General features: G+C 40.6%; 1 protein-coding gene across 1 annotated transcript; it reads right to left on the reverse strand.

Moving 5' to 3' along the window:
* Nucleotides 1-166: 166 nt before the first annotated feature.
* LOC128438485 (coiled-coil domain-containing protein 112) lies at nt 167-18513 on the reverse strand. Its single transcript, XM_053421068.1, has 14 exons — nt 18413-18513; nt 10891-10984; nt 4171-4265; nt 3832-3953; nt 3528-3617; nt 3360-3435; nt 2881-3007; nt 2616-2735; nt 2289-2426; nt 1764-1879; nt 1533-1662; nt 1220-1378; nt 929-1026; nt 167-778 (listed from the first exon to the last, which is right to left on the reverse strand). Exons 1-13 carry the CDS (start codon nt 18511-18513, stop codon nt 937-939), a joined length of 1458 nt encoding a protein of 485 aa, XP_053277043.1. The 3' UTR covers nt 167-778; nt 929-936.
* Between the last annotated feature and the right edge of the window lie 417 nt (nt 18514-18930).

Raw genomic sequence — 18930 nt, forward strand, 5'->3', positions numbered from 1 at the left:
AATAATCAACATATTTCAAAATAAATGTAAAGGATTTAAAAGGCTATGCTGGCCATTATAATGATGGTTGATGTTTCTACATGAAAAGTGACTTAAATTATTATGAAAGTAGATCCTGAGTCATTTTGATAAATCAAATAAACAATAAGTAAAGTACTTGTAAATAGTTTGTTTAGGCGGTTTTATTTTTCACAAGGCATCATAGTTTATACACATTAATAAAGTAGCTAGAAACTAAGTTTCTCAAATTAATGTGGTGGAGTAAAAAGTACAATATTACACAACAGTATGAAAAGTACAAAAAAAAGAAATGTATCTAAAAAATGTACTTGAATACAGTATTTAAGTACATTAACTTAAATAAAGTGGATCATATGTTGAGAATTTTACACAAATCTATAATAACAAGCTTTCATCGTAAATAATTAGTAAGAATAACAATTTCAATTAAAAGAAATACAATGCATAAGATTTTAAACGGCAACATACAGTAATTCAATTAAAAGCAAAAGGCAAAGAGGTTTGCTCTGTTGGTTTTCACTGCTCCTTTTCACAGGCCTTGTCTCCAAGGGCGAACAGCTCTGCAACAAAATGACAGCAGCTTTCAGTAACTCAGCAGAAGATCATCTTTATCACCGAAAATCCAGCGACTATAAAAACACAGAGTCATTCAGACCCATGAGACATGTCCAGCACTGGCCCTTCTCCTGGAGGTCCAACGTGTTTCACTCGCTCCTCCAATCCCTTAGTGGGACTCGTGAGCCTGGAGGTGTCTCTGCTGGCGTGAAAATCAACATAAAGGGGAAATAAACAACCATTTCTCAAATCCACAACACTGAATATTAAGAATTTATGATTAAAACCTTTTGATTATCATGTTGTGTGATCTTCCTGTATGTGGCTGACTTGTTCAGCTAACAACCTTTACCTTCTCCTTCAACTTAACAGAGATCTCCTCTGTCTTTCCTCTTCCTCTTTTTTCCTCAGCTGTTTCTCTTGAAGCTTTTCCTCTAACTTGTGAATATCCTGCAGCAAAGGACCAAGAGACAAACCAAGAGACAAACTTTAACATTTGTGGTAAAGCCCACATCCCTAAAATACATCATATCAAAACCTCAGGCTACAAGAAGCTGTCCTCCAAACCACGGATGTCAGTGTGACAAATGCACCCATGTAAACACCAGGCGTGTGGGTGGATGTCACTTCTCCAACTTCATACCCTGTCATTAAAGTGTCTGATCCCCTTTGCCACCTCCCTTCTCATCTCCTTCTGTTCCTCCTCTATCCTCCTCCTCCCCTGCTCTTCCTCCTCCTCTCTCCTCAGTCGCAGCTGCTCCTCAACTGATAGCTTCACCTCCAGCTGCCGGCGACGCTCCTCCTAATAAGGACAAAATGATTGGTAAACATAAATGGCACCGACCATTCATCTGTTTACATCAACTCTTGTATTTGAACTGATTTCCATGTAAAACACTATAAATCAGACAATACTCCCACAATCAAAACACACAGACACACACAAATAAAAGCACCTTTTCTCGTTTCCTCTTTTGTATCTCCTCAGCCAGTCTCTTCTCCTCCTCCTGCTGCTCCTCCTTCCATCTCTTCGCCTCCCTCCACTCCTCCAGTTGTTGTGCTGCCTCCCTCTTTTCCTCCTCAGCCCTGAAACAGAGGAGACGAGAATAAGAGCAAGTGAAGCCCACAAATGTATCTTTATCAATATATGGTCTACCTCCTCTTTCAGTCTTTCGTTTTCAGCTCACCTGTGTTGCTTGCTCTTGGCCTCCCTCTCCCTCCTCTCTGCCTCCACGGCCTCCTCCTGACTCTGTGTCCGGCTCTGAAGTTCCCGATGTTTGCTGGCTTTCCACCGCTGAATAGCCTGAGTACAGCAAGACAAGTAAATCATGGTGCGTTTAGCTCCAGCCCTTAAACTGAAAATGTCCACACAAATACAAAGGCTAGATGGCAATTTCAGGTAGCCATCCAATAACAACATATTAGCGTTGACAAGTGATTAAATATGTTAAAATTGGATCTAAAAACATAATAAAAATTGACTTAAATCCAATCAAATCCAAATCGTCTTCAATCCTAAATCTGTTTGGTGTTTCCTAAAGCTTTTTTAACTTCTTGTGATGCTCACAGCTTTGTATTGGTGTGGCTGAGTGGGTCGTCCACTAAAGAAAGGGATCATGGTTCGATCCTGACTATTTCACCATGTAACTAACAAAGTGAGGTCTGCCTCCCTATTGAAACGGCAAACAGTCTGTTCATGTCAGCTTCTCTACCTCTCTCTTTCTGTCCTGCAGATTGATCAGCTCCTGATGCCAGTCCTCGTGTTGCTCTATCTCCTCCAGTGTTTTATCGGGCAGGTAAAGTTTTGCCTCTTTCCTGTATGCTGGACGACCACGTTGCTTTGTCCAGACCTGTGAATCAAACAGATGAGTCAGTCAGTAAATAATCTTGCGGGAGATCAACCTTTGGCTGAGCATCTGTTGTCGCTGCCTGAGGCCAAACATTGAGCTATGAAAGCTGAAAGAGGGGGGGACAGGAGAAATGAGAACGTATATTATTACGACACACGTTAACGGGAAGGAATGACAGTAGAGTCTTACTTTAAGGAATGCTTGGTGGCCATACTGGTCCCAGCCCCCATAAGGGCCACCCGTCTTCTTCAGGAAAGACTCCAGGGCTCTGACCTCTGCAGGTAGATCACTGTCTGGGGGTTTGGTCTTCTAGAAAACATAAAGAGACAAATGATCCAGAAGAATAGACACTAAAATCCATTAAGATCATATCCTACAGATAATAAAGATTTTCATATGAATATAGAAAAACTGTTGTGTATAGAGAAATACTGATATTCATTCAGAGACTGACTTTAACAGAGGGAGTTGTGTGTAGTTTGGGTTCTGATTTAAGAGCGAGGCTCCAGTTTTCAATCTTCTTCTCATAAGCAGCGATCTCCTGTGTGCACGTCCTCTCCTCCTTCAGAAGCTCCAGAAGGCTGAGAGAAGCAGAGAAACGCATGGAACAATCATATTTAATATTGTTATTATAATGCGTGTAATTATTCCTGATATAAACACAAGTGTGGTCTATGTGTCCTGGTACTTTTTATTTACTTTTACCTTTTGGTTTATTCGGTGTATGAACATTTTTAGATTTCTTGCTTACTGATGCAGGACAAAATATGACATGATCTCAATAGATATAAAATTTTAAAAAAATACTCAAGTTATAAATGCTATTTTTCTGAAGGGCTGTTGTGTTTAAATGCAAAAAGTCATATCTTTGTCTGTTTTTCCCGGATGATTAAGTTCAGGCTGTTTCTTATTTGTTTCAGTGCTTCCTGTTACCGTGAGCGCTGCTCCTCTTTTAGGGCATTGATGGTGATTTCCACCTCGGACATTATTTCCTTCAGTCTTTCAATCACTTCAACACAAACAGAAATGCAGAACATTACAGAACATTCACTTACAGTAGAATAATGAAAACAGAGTTAGAGTAAGAGCGTTTCAACTTACACTCAGGAGTTGGGTTCACATCTATGAGCACTCTCTGAAACTTCTTCACACCGTTTTGAATCTTCGCCAGTTGCTTTTGAAGATTCATCTCTAAAGGAAGTGAAAAGAAGTCAAGATAATGACTTAATGTACGTGTGACCGTGCATCTTAACATACTGTATCTTTAAAGGTAAATAAAGGATGAGGAAAAGTTGACTTTTTGTGTACGTTCCAAAATAAATCTGTTAGCCGAAACCTACCATCAGCTCCCTCTTAATTGTAAAGGGGAAAATTCTATACTTCTGTAAAACCAATAAACACATACTGTCTGCACGTCTCTCGTCCTCCAGCACTTTCTCGTTCTCTTCAAGGTCTCTACACACATCAGTCCAGCCGTTCTTCCTGCACTGGACACTCAGTGATATCTCTTTCTCCAACTTTTCAATCCTGTGGCGAGGAAGCAACAAAGCACATGGATGTTAAAGTTTTAAGTATTGGCAGAGTTCAGCAATATTTGATATGTTACAATAGTTTAGTCATTGAGTACAGCATTCATTAGGACTGTGTCTAACTTGTTTTCATGTCAGTTTGTCCACCCTCTGTATTTCAGCGCTGAACGTTAAGTGTTTGTAGATTTAAAATGAAATGTAGTGGTAGAACTCACTGTCTCCGGTTCTTCTCGGCTTCCCTGAGGAACTGAGCAGCTTTCTGTCTGTGATCCACACCATCACTGCCACTGCCGGAGCCTCTGGTATCCCCCTGCTCACATTCAAACAGAGAAACGAAAGAACACCCAAGCTGATCATAGAGAAACACAAAACAACAAGTGAGGGTATATATAGATGTACTACTGTCCTCTTCAGTCTGACACTACACCCTGGGTATCCTAGTGTAACGTGAGGGTTCGATGTGTGGTGGATGGATCACTCTATGAGAATAAACAGCACTATATTGTTAAACACCTTCACCTCACAACTCCTCTGCTTCCTGGTCACACATCTGTCATTTCAGGCTAAATCTCTTAAATTGCATGACTGGGAAAAATTCCCTGAAATGTCTGTCATTTCAGATCACATGTATCTGAACTAACCAATGAGAAGCCGGAAGGACTTACTGAGGTAAAAGGTGTGTGAGAAACACAGAGGCAGATTCAGCAAACCATTTGAAAGATGCTGATGTGAATAATCTAACTTTTAAACATGTAAATAAAAACCGTATGAACATACATTTGTCAAATATCTTTCTCGTAACATAATAAATGTATTTTAATGAATGAACTGAAATATATGCATTTACTCTACTTGTAAAGGCACCCATTATAGGAATATAGTAAAATAAAGCACCTGACCAGATCTCTAACAAAACCCCAGACGAACATTGTAAAACAGTTCAAGTGAACAACGGCTGAATGACATGCTGTTAGCAGGTAGAGAGTGAATACGAGCTGCTAACACCTCAGAACTCTGAGCATCAGCTAACCGACGTCAGCTCGTCTGTCGTCAAACGCAGCCTGACACTTTACACGCTGAAGGGAATCAAAATGTCCTCGACGGACTAACACGTGTATTGTTGTTATTATTCTAACACGTGTATTGTTGTTATTGTTGTAACACGTGTCGGTTTCTGAACAGATGCAGTAAATGATCGTTACCTGGAGATGTTTATCAGCGCGTCGTGCGGTTGCCATGGAAGCCATGTTTACCAGGAGAAAAAAAAAAAACTTTATTTACAAACTAGGGTTGCGAAGCGGCGCTGTGCGTGCTTCACTTCCGGTGTCCCTCACGCAATGTTGAATAAACCATTAATCACGCATTACGGTCCACGAGATATGGTCCACGCCATCAAGTGAAGACCACGTGGTTAAAAAATGTCATGCAAATCGAATTAAAGTTGTTAAAAAAAGGCGTACTTCCTTTTGGCAGTAGGTGGTGCTATCAGGACATACAGACCGATAGATCTGTTCAGGTCAAATCACTGTCTTGTTTCTCTTCAGATCGTATACATCTTTCACATTTGCAACAGTTTAAGCCATCGCAGGAATATATCACCACGTACAATGACGTTAAAGCAAACTGACAAGGAATTATTTGATTAATGAATCCTTGGAAGTGTTATTTTAAATAAAGCCTGGGTTGAGTTGTATAGTAACTCACAAACAAGCATTATATTTAATCTTAAATTATTCAGTGTATTCACCTGAACATCTTAACTCAACAGGAAACTAAATTGAGGAAAAGACCATTATGGCACAACAGATGAATGACCAACAGCTCATACATTTTCTGACTGTGTCTTCGTCCACGTCAGACATGCTGGTCAACTAGGCTGATTTTCCCTAAATACTTATCTTCAGTGCACCCATATTTACGAGTTTACGTTAGCTGACTAAAAATGAACATTACTGTCTAGATTAGCTAGACTAGCCGTACTTTATGTGACCGTGGCGGGAAGCAACTACATCTTACCTCAGTTTAGTGACTTCGCAATACAACTACAACCATTAAAGCAGAATTTAACAACAAAAAGTGAGTGGTGACGACGAGAATCTTGTGTAAGCAGTAAAACGGACGATAAAGCCAACTGCGGGGTAGCTAACAAGCTAACCGTGCTCAAATACGTTTTACGAGTTACCTCATATTCCTCTTTTTTTTATATCGTGCAAAAAACACATTTTGGAAGTTTCAAGTTAAACCTGTTTGGTCTAGCATGTCTATCCAAGAGACTTATTAGTTTGTTACGATTTTTGTACATTTGACCACGCCCATTCCTTAAAACCATAAAAATATCTGTGTGACTGGTCATGTTACACAGGTGTCCTGATTTTTGTGAAGATCGCTGAAAGCTAACAGAGGGGCTTTTCCTTAGATGGCGCTGTTGAGCCATTTTGCCAAGCCCATTTCAAATTACTCCAGATTTCATTTACTTTTTGGGCTTTAGAATTTCCTGCAAACTGTGGTGAGAGTTTGAGCATGTCTAGGCCCTGAAAAAGACCCAAAAGGGAAATAAAAACCCGTTGAAGCACAATAGGGCCTCCCACCGGGGGTGCTCGGGCCCTAAAAAGGAAAAACAGCACACATACAAAGATCCTGTAGTTCACAACTGACACCAGCAGTGGTCGCTGTGCACCACGAATCAGTTAAATGAAACAACTTGAGAGACTCAGTCTGGATCATGAACTGAAGATGAACTGCTGATTTATCGATTCGATGATTTGACAGTAGATTGACTTCCTGATTTTACATTTTTTAAATCATTACAAATATTTTTTCTGTCTTTTGAGTTTTTTTTCAAATGAATATTGCTTTTTAATATTTGTGATTCCTCAATTTGTGCTGTGCCCATGATTTAATGACCCATCTGTTTTATTTTGCTGCTCTTGTGAAGCACTTTGCAATTTAGATTTTGAAAAGGGATCTATGAATAAAATTGTTATTATTATCAGTGATAAATGATAAACAATCTATTTATATGGCTCTGCTCTAGTTTTGATTATCACTTCAAGGAACTGTTTTGCTATTCACACGTAGTGCATCTTTGTGCAACACTTTCTCATCAATGCAAGTGCTTCTTTTTATTTGGGGTTAACAATTCCCAAGGAATGGAGGAAGATAAAGGAGGGGATCAAACCGTTGACCCTATGGTTAGTGGACAACCCGCTCATCCTCCCCGATCAAGTGGCTACATTTTGGACAACTCATGAATTGTAATTGTAAGCCAAAAAAAAAGCCCAAACGTCCCAGAGAGGAGATTCTCAAATGTGAATAATTGCTAGTTTGTTGGAAATTCTACTTCAGAGATTCAGAAACAAGGTCAAAATCACAAAACCAACTATAAATGTCACGGCCTTGAAAGTACAAGACTGAGTATGAGAGAAACATTGATAAAATTGTACTTGAAACTGTATATAAATTCTCATTATGTTGACCAAGTTATTATGAAGTTAAATTGCAACTTTCAGTGAATTTCACACTTTTGTAATCCAACCCCCGATAGACCTTATGTAAGTGTGTAAGAGTGCTTAACCTTGACAAAATGATTTCTTGTTTCGCATGAGATCAAAATACTGGAATCCTCCCATAATATCCCCAGAAAGCATTTACACAAGTAATTAACTGTTATCTCGCTCCAAATTGATTAACTCCCAAATTTCCTTTAAAAAAACTCCCTACATGAACTTTCAGTGTCCTCGGAGGCAACTGTAGTTCAACAGCACTCTGTGTTTTAAGCTGTTTCTACTTGAAAAAGACACATGATATACTTTGTGCAGCCGAGGCACAGATACATCTCCCTGCGACTTGCGTCAACTCGGGGGTTAGAGTTACCTACGCATCTCACTCTCACATAACTGCCTATCTCTTCTGCAGAGGCCTTGGTTATTTCTGTAGCAGCCTTTTTTTTCTATGAAGAGCAGCAGCTATAATTATTATGAGAGCTGGCCAAGTGACATTTAGAGAGGAAAAAAGGAGCGAGACAGAGAGGGAGTAAGAGGGAAGTATAAATAGAAAGCCGAGTCCATTATTGAGAGCAGATATCGGGGATGGTCTTTCCCGTGGGTGCAGAGGCAGAGTTGTGGCGACACAAATAGCAGCCGCGCTCCCTGATGAAGAGTGTCACAATTTCTGTCTTCAGCCAAGGGACTCACTTAATTTGATAAATGAGACGATCGGATGAGACACCGGTGCTGCTACAAAGAACAGCATTTCCATACCAGCCAGGAGTGTATGGAGACAAAAGTATAAAGGAAAAGGAGTTCTGATAAATAGATATAATTATCGTTACATGAGGGGAAATAACGTTGACGTCCTATGTGTAAAAAAAACACTTTCACTTATGTGTCTTTTTTGTAGTTACATGAAAGTGTCAAAAAGAATCAAATTAAAACTGAATTATATATAAAAAGATTAAGATTACAGTTGCGATTAAATTAAAGCCCAGCTTTGTTCCGTATCTCTTGTATCTCATTGTACATTATACTCGAGGACTTGAACAAGACTCAAGTTTAATCCACATAATGAAGCTCCTAAGACACAAGATAGAGTTCTGGAAATACTGTAACAAGAAAATTAATCTTGATTTTCAAATTTTGCGTAGAATAAATAATTGATATGGTCCTTTTTGACAATTTCTCTCAAAAGAGCAGAGTGTTTCCCCAATAAAGAAAAGACTGAGGTGAAACGTCTGTTTCAGAATTGGACTTAAAAGTGACGTTACAGTTTGTAAATTATTAGCTTTCGCGCTTTTATTAAATCTTGAGTTGAAACAGTACATCCTTGATCAGGTGAGTTAGATGGAAATTCGCTTAAACAAGCGAGAGAGAAAGAAAGTCGTGACCTTTGACCTCCCCCTAGCAGCTATTTAGAAATGTTATGAGACATGATCCTAGTAAACTGAGAGGTCAGTTTCACATTCATGGACAGTGGACGTCTGAGCTTCCCCCCTGACAGTTCTATGAATTAGACATGTTGATTTATGGCACCTGCCATTTATGTTTGTTTCAGTGTGTGTGTGTGCATGTGCGTGTGCACGTTTTCAGTGCGTCAGTGGTGTTCTCTATGTCACACCACAGGGAGTGTGTTTATGTGTGTAAACCATGTGTCCCCATGGCCGTTAATAAACGGGAGTATTTTCAGTAAACCTGTCTTCTGTAACGAGGGTTAACAACGTGGACACACACACACACACACACACACACACAAACTGACTTGTGCTGTAATTGTATATGGCAGAAAAAAGCAACAGTATCTGGCTACGTCCTGCACATGTTGCGCACGTTAGGCGTTAGACACATGCATATGCATGTGCAACAGCGTGTGTGTGTGAGCGTGAGAGTTTAATGGCTCTTCCTGCTGCGCCTCAGATGGGAGACTGCTCTCTCTTTCTGTTTGTCTCTGTGACGTCAACACATCAACATTTCTCTCAACATCATTTTTCGGTCTGACTGAACGTGTCTCGTGCAACTCATGCTTTGACTTAATTATCATGGACACTGATGTTAGTGTCATGAGACAAAGATGTCTCTGTTTGACTTGGTTTCCTGGTAGGGGGGAAAAAAGAGAACTAGAAAGAAATAGCTCTGTAGCGCTTGAACAGACTTCTGTGATTATTGGGCAGAGAGACTTCAATGGTGAGAGTTTGAAACCTGATTAGACATCTTCTGTGATACTCTGACCTTTCATCTAACACCAGGTCACACACACAAACACACACACACACACACACACACACACACACACACACACACACACATACACATACACGCGAGCGCAAACACAGTCGTGTCACCATGAGGGCATTACATTGACCTAACCCTAACGCTAACCATAAACATTCACATAAACTTTACCTTAACCTAAACCATAACCTTAACCTTAACCATACATTAACCTATCCTTAACCTAACCTAACACACACCCACACATTGCTACTATTTGGGTAATAATGCTGATATAATTGAACATGTGATAAATCCACAATCTCAGCCTTGATTCCTTTTATCTTTCACATTGAAACTTAATTAAAAATCTCTATATTGGATTATACATCTAAAGAGAGATCTGTAACAGCACTTCAGCTAAATTAGTAAAAGCCTGAGAGGGTTAAAAAACCCTGAATGTCACTGGTGTTGTGATTATCTGAGAGTGAGTCACATCTCCGGTCATATGATGTGTGTTTGGTTGGTTTGAGCAGGAAGGCTGTAGATTCAGCTTATCATGAGAAACAACATAAATCTGACAGCAGCTCAGCAGCTCAGCATCTCTTTCTCTTACTGTCGTATTCATTATATTTTCTGTCTCTATCTGACGTTCTTATCTGGTGTGACTCTCATCAACATGATGATCTAAACTACCGTCCTCATACGACTGCTCCTCTCCTCACATGTCTCCTGAGAGAGAGAGAGAGAGAGAGGGAGAGAGAGAGAGAGAGAGAGAGAGAGAGAGAGAGAGAGAGAGAGAGAGAGACTGAGAGAGAAGTCAAACTCAGAATGTGTTTTATTACTTAACTTAGAACTACTTTATCAGTGAATCCTGGAACTATTTCTGTCCTTACATGAATAGCCACATTGTATCAAGTGTGTCACGTGACATTTTTTGTCTGGCTGTGTGTGTGTGTGCGTGCGTGCGAGTGTGTGTGTATATGTGTGCGTGAGAGAGGGAGAGAAAGTGATAAAGTTACAGAAATGACCTGTGGGGGTTAGGTGAGGAGTCGACTGCAGTCCTGACTCTCACCCTGATGTTATAACAGAGCCCTTTTTCCTAGAGATCGCCAAGTTCACCCCCTCTTCATGACAACTCTCCAAAGCAGCCGAGTAGAAGTCTGCAACAACTTTTAAATGTTTCAAAACATAAATGTATGTTTTGAAATATAAAAAAACTTCCCTTCTCACCTTTATGTGTCTTTTGAACTCGACGGCTGGCAGCCGTTTGCTCCTGTCTCTGCTGTGTTTGTGGAGGAAGCTCTTTGGTAAGTCTGTGCCTTCTCTTATGCCTCAATAATTTTCACGTTTAGAGGATTTTCTGAAACATCGGCCGCAGAGAGAGCTCAACAGGAAAAAAATTAAATCATTGGGAGGTGCTTTGACTGTCGAGAGCTTTGATTGGCAAACTGGTATTTCAGCTTTCTGTCATGTAAGCAAATGAGCTCTTGTTTATTCCCCTCCCACTGCCAGGCCAGTTATTCTCCCTCTGACTTGTTGTGTCCGTGAGAAAAGAGACAGCTAACTAACCCATCTTCACTGCTGCAATTTAGTGCTTCACCCTTGATTATTGTGAATGGTGAAGAAAACCTCTGAGAGGCTCCCTACGTGCGATGTTACGTCAAATGGGAAAGTCTTCATGGAAAAGGCCTTGTTCTGTCAGTGGCCTGTAAACCTGAGATGATGGACTAACTCTTGTGTTATCTAAAAATATCAACATGGGTAGAAAGTAGAATCAGATATTTGCTGTTATATAGTAGAGTAAAAGGGAATATATCTGAAAATACATCTACTCAAGTAAAGTTAGGGCGCATGAATAATGGATAGTAACAAATCAAATGTACTTTGTAAATTTGTTTTGTGTTTATATAGTGCTTATCTAGTCTTGATGACCACTCAAAGCTCTTTATAGTACAGTTTTACATTCACCCATTCACACACACATTCATACAGTGCATCTATTAGCAGCACTTTGTTATTCTATGGGGGGCAATTCAGGGTTCAGCATCTTGCCCAAGGACACTTCAGCATGCAGATGGAGAAAACTGGGGATCGAACTGTGACCTTCACGTTGGAGACGACCGCTCTACCCTCAGCCACAGCCACTTTGTAACATCACACAACTCTCACTTTACATTTTCTGCCAGTGTATTTCCACGTCCACTGTTGATGTAGTGTTTCACAAATGTGTCAGCGTCTTGCCACGATAAACAATAATAAGGCAGCTGATCAACAAATATTTGTTAATTCAAGTCATCCCCCGATCATGATAAAAGCAAAAAAAACTGGGGCCTACATAACCTAGTATTCTACTTGAGCAAGTCGGTGCTCAACGAGCCTCAAGCAGAGGTGAGGAGGCTTGCAGAGGTGTGATAACCTCACTTCCTACTGTAACTGTACATCTCCGAGAAAGACTTAACATATATGTAGTAAAACATCATAAAAACCTGTAAACTTTGATGTGTTTGTCCATACAGGTAAAACACACAAAAAAAGAAAACAAAAGGATAATGAATAAAGAATAATGCTAGACTAAGAACAAGAGGATTGAAGTGAAGTATGGTCTATGTGAGTGGGACACTGGATCTGTCTCTGGCAGCTCAGAACCACAAACACTGTCGTCGCTCTTTGTGTAAATTATCAACGCTGCTGGAGTGTGTGTGTGGTGTGTGTGTGTGTGTGTGTTGTGTGTGTTTGTGTGTGTGTGTGCTCTTGTACAGCTGTCTCTGTGAGGACCAGATTGGGCCTACAACCTTTGGAGACCTTTTGGCCGGTCCTCACTTGTGATCCACCTTTAATGCATTGTTTGGGGTTAAGACTTGATTTTTGCATTAGGGTTAGAATTACGTTTAGGTTTAGGTTATGGTTAGGGTTAGGGACTAGGGAATGCACTATGCCAAAAAGTGTCCTCACTAAGATAGAATTACAAACGTGTGTGTGTGTGAGTTTGTGTATGTGTGTTTGTGTGTGTGTGTGTGTGTTGTGTGTGTGTGTGTGTGTGTGTGTGAGTGTGTGTGTGACATAAATAGTCAAATGTATGGATGAGGAGAGGAGGGGAGAGGAGAGAAGAGGAGAGAAGAGAAGACAAGAGGATGAGATAGTTTATCAATAAGCTTTGACGGAATCTACATTATGTGTTTAAACGTGTGTTGCAATGCTTCAGTTTAAGCCGTGACTGCTCTTTTATCTGCACTGACACTTTGCGCCCACGCTCTCAGGTCTGTGTTTGATTCAGCGCTGCAGAGCCACAGTGAGATACCGTGGAAGGTACAGCGCACGATGATTAGACAGAGAGGGAGGAACCTTGTGGAAATCATGGATTCTCAAAAGAGCGCAGGCGGGCCTGGTGAGTCAGAGCTGCTTTGTGGCAGATGGTTTGGCATTGGCAGCAAATGTGGGCACAGCCAAACATTCACAGTGATCAAGAGGAATTGTTGTTGCACTAGGCACATTTGGAGTTTGACACAAGAGAAATCCAATCGTGTTTTTATCCTGTTCTTCTCGACCTGAATTAATTTCATTGGAAAGAAAAGGAAAAAAAAAAAATATATATATATATATATTAAAGAGAAAGAAATACAAATCGTATTCTGCACACAAAACGTATTACTGCAACAGATTATTACGCTTTGGTCCTTCACATATGATTCTGTTTGATGTTTTATTATCTCAAGGTGGAGTTTTATTTTTTATTCAGTTTCCTTTCACGTTGCTAAGTTCCCTGAATTATGATAATTTAATTATTATGATGTAATTTTGTGAATTGTGACATTGAGAAAGTCATCATAAAGGAACTTTGAAAGGTATTTGGGGATAATGAACACTAGCCATAAATACATCAATGTATAAGTACTGAGTCTTTTTTACATTTACAAATCTGATCACGCACTTATTGATTCAGAGACAGTTACACAGCTCTCCACACTAACACACACACACACACTGGATGTCCTGTCACACTAGGTTCTCAGGCTAGTACGCCAGGTATGGGGAGAGGACCCGTATTTGAGGACCATAATTACAGTATTGGAATATAGGGGGCTGAGGAGATTGAACAGATATACTTGGGGGGCCAGGGCATTGAGGGATATGTAGATGAGGGGGAAATGTAGGCCGAAGTTTGCCTCATGTAAACTCTCACTGTGATTACAATGTGTAAGGGAAACCCTGTGTTCGGATAAATCAAAGAATCATCCTATGTCGGATTTATGTCTGATGTAAAACCTCCGCTTTAGTAGCCATGGTTGACTCTAACAAGTCTGTGAGATACAAAACAGTCATGCCACAGTCGTGGATTACATAAACTATCACAATTTTAAACGGAACTCCTGAGCTTCACACGCTGTAAATGAGCAGCACCTGTTTTCTGGATCGTAAAGTAGCAGATTCCTGATTAATCCGGGTGTGAAACGGCCACTGTGGCTGCTGCCAACAAACCAGACGGCCTCAGTCACAGGACGGCCACCTCGGTGTGAGTTCGTGTCTGGACCGCGACCACGCACCAGCTGCCCAGGTTACCCTGAATGCCCCGTGTGGCTACAGAGCAGCAGAAGAAGAAGAGCCATCTTGGTTTATTGTCGCCTGAGCTGAGTGAGGTATCTTTAGTAGAGAGGTGGCGACACCCTGTTGATTTGCATTCATCAGTATGAAAAGTGTCCACGGCTCATAGGAGATCAAATCAGGCTGCAGAGCTGTTAACGGTTGATCTGTCCTTACGGTTACATACTAATTCAGAGAAATTAACCTTTTATTCAAACTTCGATTGTGGCTCGTAAAGTTATTGATAAAGAGAAATATACAAACAGACACGTTGCACAATAAACCAACTTTGATCCCAATCTTTATATTGGACATTTTGAAAACACGGGCTATAGTTTAATTTATGCTTTATCGTCTATTTTATTTCTATTGCCCTCATATTTGTATCCTTTCTTTATTATCCCCTTGTTCTGATACTTCCTTGTGCTGCTGTGTCAATTGAGAATTTCCTCTATTAAGGATCGATACAGGTACATCATATCTTTATTTAAATTATAATCTTACTATCACATGTAATTATTCTCTTTTACAGTAAGAAAACAATTAAATGGTAGAACTTGTCTGTCCGTCTGAATCATGTTCCAGATTGTATTAATTAGCTCGGGTGTCTGTCAAATCCACTGTAGAAGATGATCTGAGTGTGTGTGTTGTTGTTTGCATGTATGTGTGTTCAATGTGTGTATTTGTTGTTATAATCACTGCCATGCCAGCTAATTCTCCCTCTATTTATACGACTGTTGTTTAGACAGCTGAACGAAAGTGGAAAGTCTCTGGGCCAGCATGCGTGTGTGTGTGTGTGTGTGTGTGTGTGTGTGTGAGACAGAAAGAGTGAGGTGCGAGGCAGTGGCTGTGGTGTCCAGTCCCAACCAGTATCAGATTCGGACCACAGTGATCCCCGTGTTAATACCCTGCCTTATCTATTTTAGCCGCAGGGTCTCTTATGTAATCAGTCACGTTCTCCCAGCACCGCTACCTCAGTCACCAGCTTCTTATTTTACATCCAGCAGGTGTTTCACTGGTCCAGAGCGATGCACTGTCAGGGCATCAAAGGGCCCGAGCGTTGTCCGTGGAGCAAAGAGCACGGGCAACGGGTTCGGCCCTGAGGAACACGTAGAAATGTATTCGAGCTGGAGAGTTGTACGAACTTGATCCTCTTTCAAATTAAATTGAGGCAAGAGTGAGGTTTTTGAAGAATAAGATCATTGTACAGTAAACAGCTGTATACTGTTCAGCTATCCAGCTATTTATAGAGAGAGCTGTTTACTCTGATATAAGGAGACAGATGTTGGCTTCTGACAGCTGTAGATGTTATTAATGCTTGGAGCAGCAACAAGAGGAAGATAAAAGAAACCTCTGTCACAGTGTAATTAGGACTGGAACTAATGTATGTTTGTGTATGTGCTATCCTAAAATTCAATAAAATGTCAATCCCAATCAAACTATTGTTGTCATTGGTGATTTATATGGCATTTTTTCTAATGCAGGGATTCATTGTTAAGCTTAAATAAATAAATAAATAAGAGACGATATTGAGACACAAATGTCACAGACCTTATTTTGTGAAACCAACAGAGAACTCTGAAGAAAATCATCCAGTTAATAGTGATATAACATTTTGATTGAAGAAACTAGATTCAGAGAATGGTAAACTAAACTTGTAATGTTATAGATTTTCATGAGATTCGTACTGTGGGAGGAACTTAATTCACTTGCACATTCCTCCAACCATAAATATCAGGTCCAAAGGGAATTAGTTTGTTAAAATTACATTTTTTCAAAATCAACATCACAAATTTGATATTTATTTTATATCATGGCTGGACTTTGAACTTTGGTGAAACAACAAGGTCAAAAACATCTTCCTTTCTTATAAAAACATTCCTCTCTTCTTCATCGTTGTAGGTTTGCTGCTGAATGTAAAAATAAAGATGATTTAGTTTAGTTCGTTGAGTTGTGAGCAAATTAATTCATCCATGAAGGGAAATCTAATTCTAAAGTGTTTGAGCTGACGACCGTTTCTCCTGCTGTCGAGGATGTAGAGAGAGAGAGAGAGAGAGAGAGAGAGAGAGAGAGAGAGAGAGAGACTGAAGATGAGAAAAGAAATAGAGAGAGTGAGGAGGAGGAGACTGACAAGCAGCAGACAATAACAAAGAGATAAAGGTAGAGAGACAGAGTCATAAAACATTGAAGGAGACTATAGGCCTAATGTCTTATTCATAATTGTCTTCTTCCTCCCTGGTCTTGGGACTGTGCTGCAGCGTCTTTCTACTTGGCTGTCGTGTCAGACACAAACTGATGTGGGCTGAGATGGACTGAGTTGCACGTGGAGACAGACAGGGGGGATGAGGAGAGGAGAAGGAGACTGAGGCGAGTTCACCTGCAGATATTCAGAGGAGCTCACTTAATGTGGGACAGCTTTCCAACAGGGCATTATTCCGACCTAAATATAGACAGTGCCGAAGTAGGCTGAGCTGAACACGCTGCCAAAAGACCAGAAATATACGATATAGGTTTTGAGTAAAGACGATGTCAAGTGCGTTTTCATATTGTCCGGTAGAGATTGTGTCAGGTGTGGTTTCATCAGTTGTTCATGACCCTTTGTGTGTTGTTCTTTTACCCGCTCATAGTTGACATGAATACATCAGTGTTAAATGTATTTTCTCATTGTTCTGAATTGATTAAAATTCCAAAATGTGGAAAAAATACTGAGGTGGCGACTCTTTCCAAAAAGACCATGACCGTGCAAATACAAAATCTGAATCTAGTGAATTCAAATGTGGTTTCATAAGAGGACTCTTGGACATGTGTGCTCTATTGAGTGACCAATAGTTATATTTTGCTCCCATCACTTCCATTGAAATTGCTTTAGGAGGAGATGTGGACGCAAAACTGCAAAACTATGCATCGGATATGTTCTTAGAGGATCCTAAACTAAACGCTTGGGTTTGTTGGGTTCACACACCTCTGTCCATTATACAACACAACAACAACAGGAAACCCTATTGACTCACTTCCCTGCTGAGCTGATTACTGATTTTTTTCTGGGAAATCAAGCTTTTGTTCACACACTCTTCACACACCTTCCTCACGTGGCACAGATCTCCCTCCAACCGTTCTCCCTTCACTTTCTCTGCTCTACTTTAAGTCTCTCCCTCATTATGTCAATATCTAGTCCGACACAGAGCTGACGTACACCGTTAACCTCCAGTTTAAATAGAGCGGTGCCTCATGGACACTCACATGTTTTACACTGTGCCGTGACAAGCCCGGACTTGTTCCAGGTATGGAGACCGAGAAGAACCTATGTAATAACACATCACAATCATCCTCAGTGAGAGACGCTAACTCTCCTGCTGGAGCGGACCTCGATTAACTGAGCTGACAGAATAAAACTGAGGCCGGAAAGAATGAAGCCTAAAACGCGAGGTCGTAGTCGGGGTGATTTTCCCACTGATATCGTTGCCCCTCGTAAGTCAGTCCCCACACTATGAATAAATAAATAAATAAATAAATAACCACGTGTCCCCTTTAACTTCATAACACCTGTGCTATTTAGAGCAGCTATAATCCTGGGTGCGGTTATGATAAAGCCAAACAGCAAAGATCAATGACACTCCTCAGAGTGGCTGTGCCTATAAACCGCACAGACTCATTGTCTGTGGGAAACACCCAAAAACATTTACACTCTTATATCTCTCTGGCTTACATCCCGACGTGTATCGATGCAATCAAGACAGTGTTTTTTTGCCATCGCGATCAATTAATTACACTCTGGGAAATGCGAAAATGACAAACGATCTATCCCAATGTTAATAAAGTGAAAAACATTCGTTGATCAAATCCCTGATCCACACCGCATCCGTTCACCATGTTTCGTGGTGGCCCATTAGGCAATTTTTGCATCATCTTGATCACAAGCAAACAAATGAACCAACAAACTGACTGATGGGAGTGAAAACATAACCTCCTCTGCAAAGGTAACATATTGTTGTCCTGTTTCTGTTGTGTACTGTAAGAGGGACAGTAATGGTTTCAAATGGCTGCTTGTTGTAAAATTAATTCTAGATTGTTCTGTTCTGATCGACACATGATCGTACATGCTTGAAAATGATCTACCCAAACCTGCTCCGCTCTACCTCGACTACCCCGTGCACCTACAGTAATGCTGACTCACTGAGAAATCCCCGCTCCCTGCTGGCGGTGACTCATCGCAAAACTTCCAGGAAAGGTGCGACATTCTGGGGCCTCACCGTGAGCGAGGAAAGAGGCGGCCATCTTTTTCTTTTAAATTCATTAATGATCAAGAGGTTACATGATGTAGGTTTCATGAAAATTGTAATAATGAATAAATACTTTAGACCACCTCCTTTTCAGTTACTGAAGCAGATGAAATTGGTTGATGTGATGGTTCTATGTTTAACAAAGCTGAGGTTTGTGTCGCATGTTTGGATCGTTCATATGACTGAACGTGTAAATAAGTCAATCAACCTGGCACCAACGCAAAACATTCCAAGATCTCTGCAGAGCCTCCAGTCAGACACAGTTGTTCCACTACTGCTTCAAGCAACAAGGATTGGGCAAAACAAGCCATAAAAGGCAGGTCTTAATTTGGGACATACAACTGTAGGCACAACACGAGTGAGGCCTCGTCAACGTCAAAGGTTTCTCTGGTGACATTCCAGGGGCGTCCTC

This window comes from Pleuronectes platessa, chromosome 4, assembly GCF_947347685.1.
Source record: "Pleuronectes platessa chromosome 4, fPlePla1.1, whole genome shotgun sequence".
Taxonomy (NCBI): Eukaryota; Metazoa; Chordata; class Actinopteri; order Pleuronectiformes; family Pleuronectidae; genus Pleuronectes; species Pleuronectes platessa.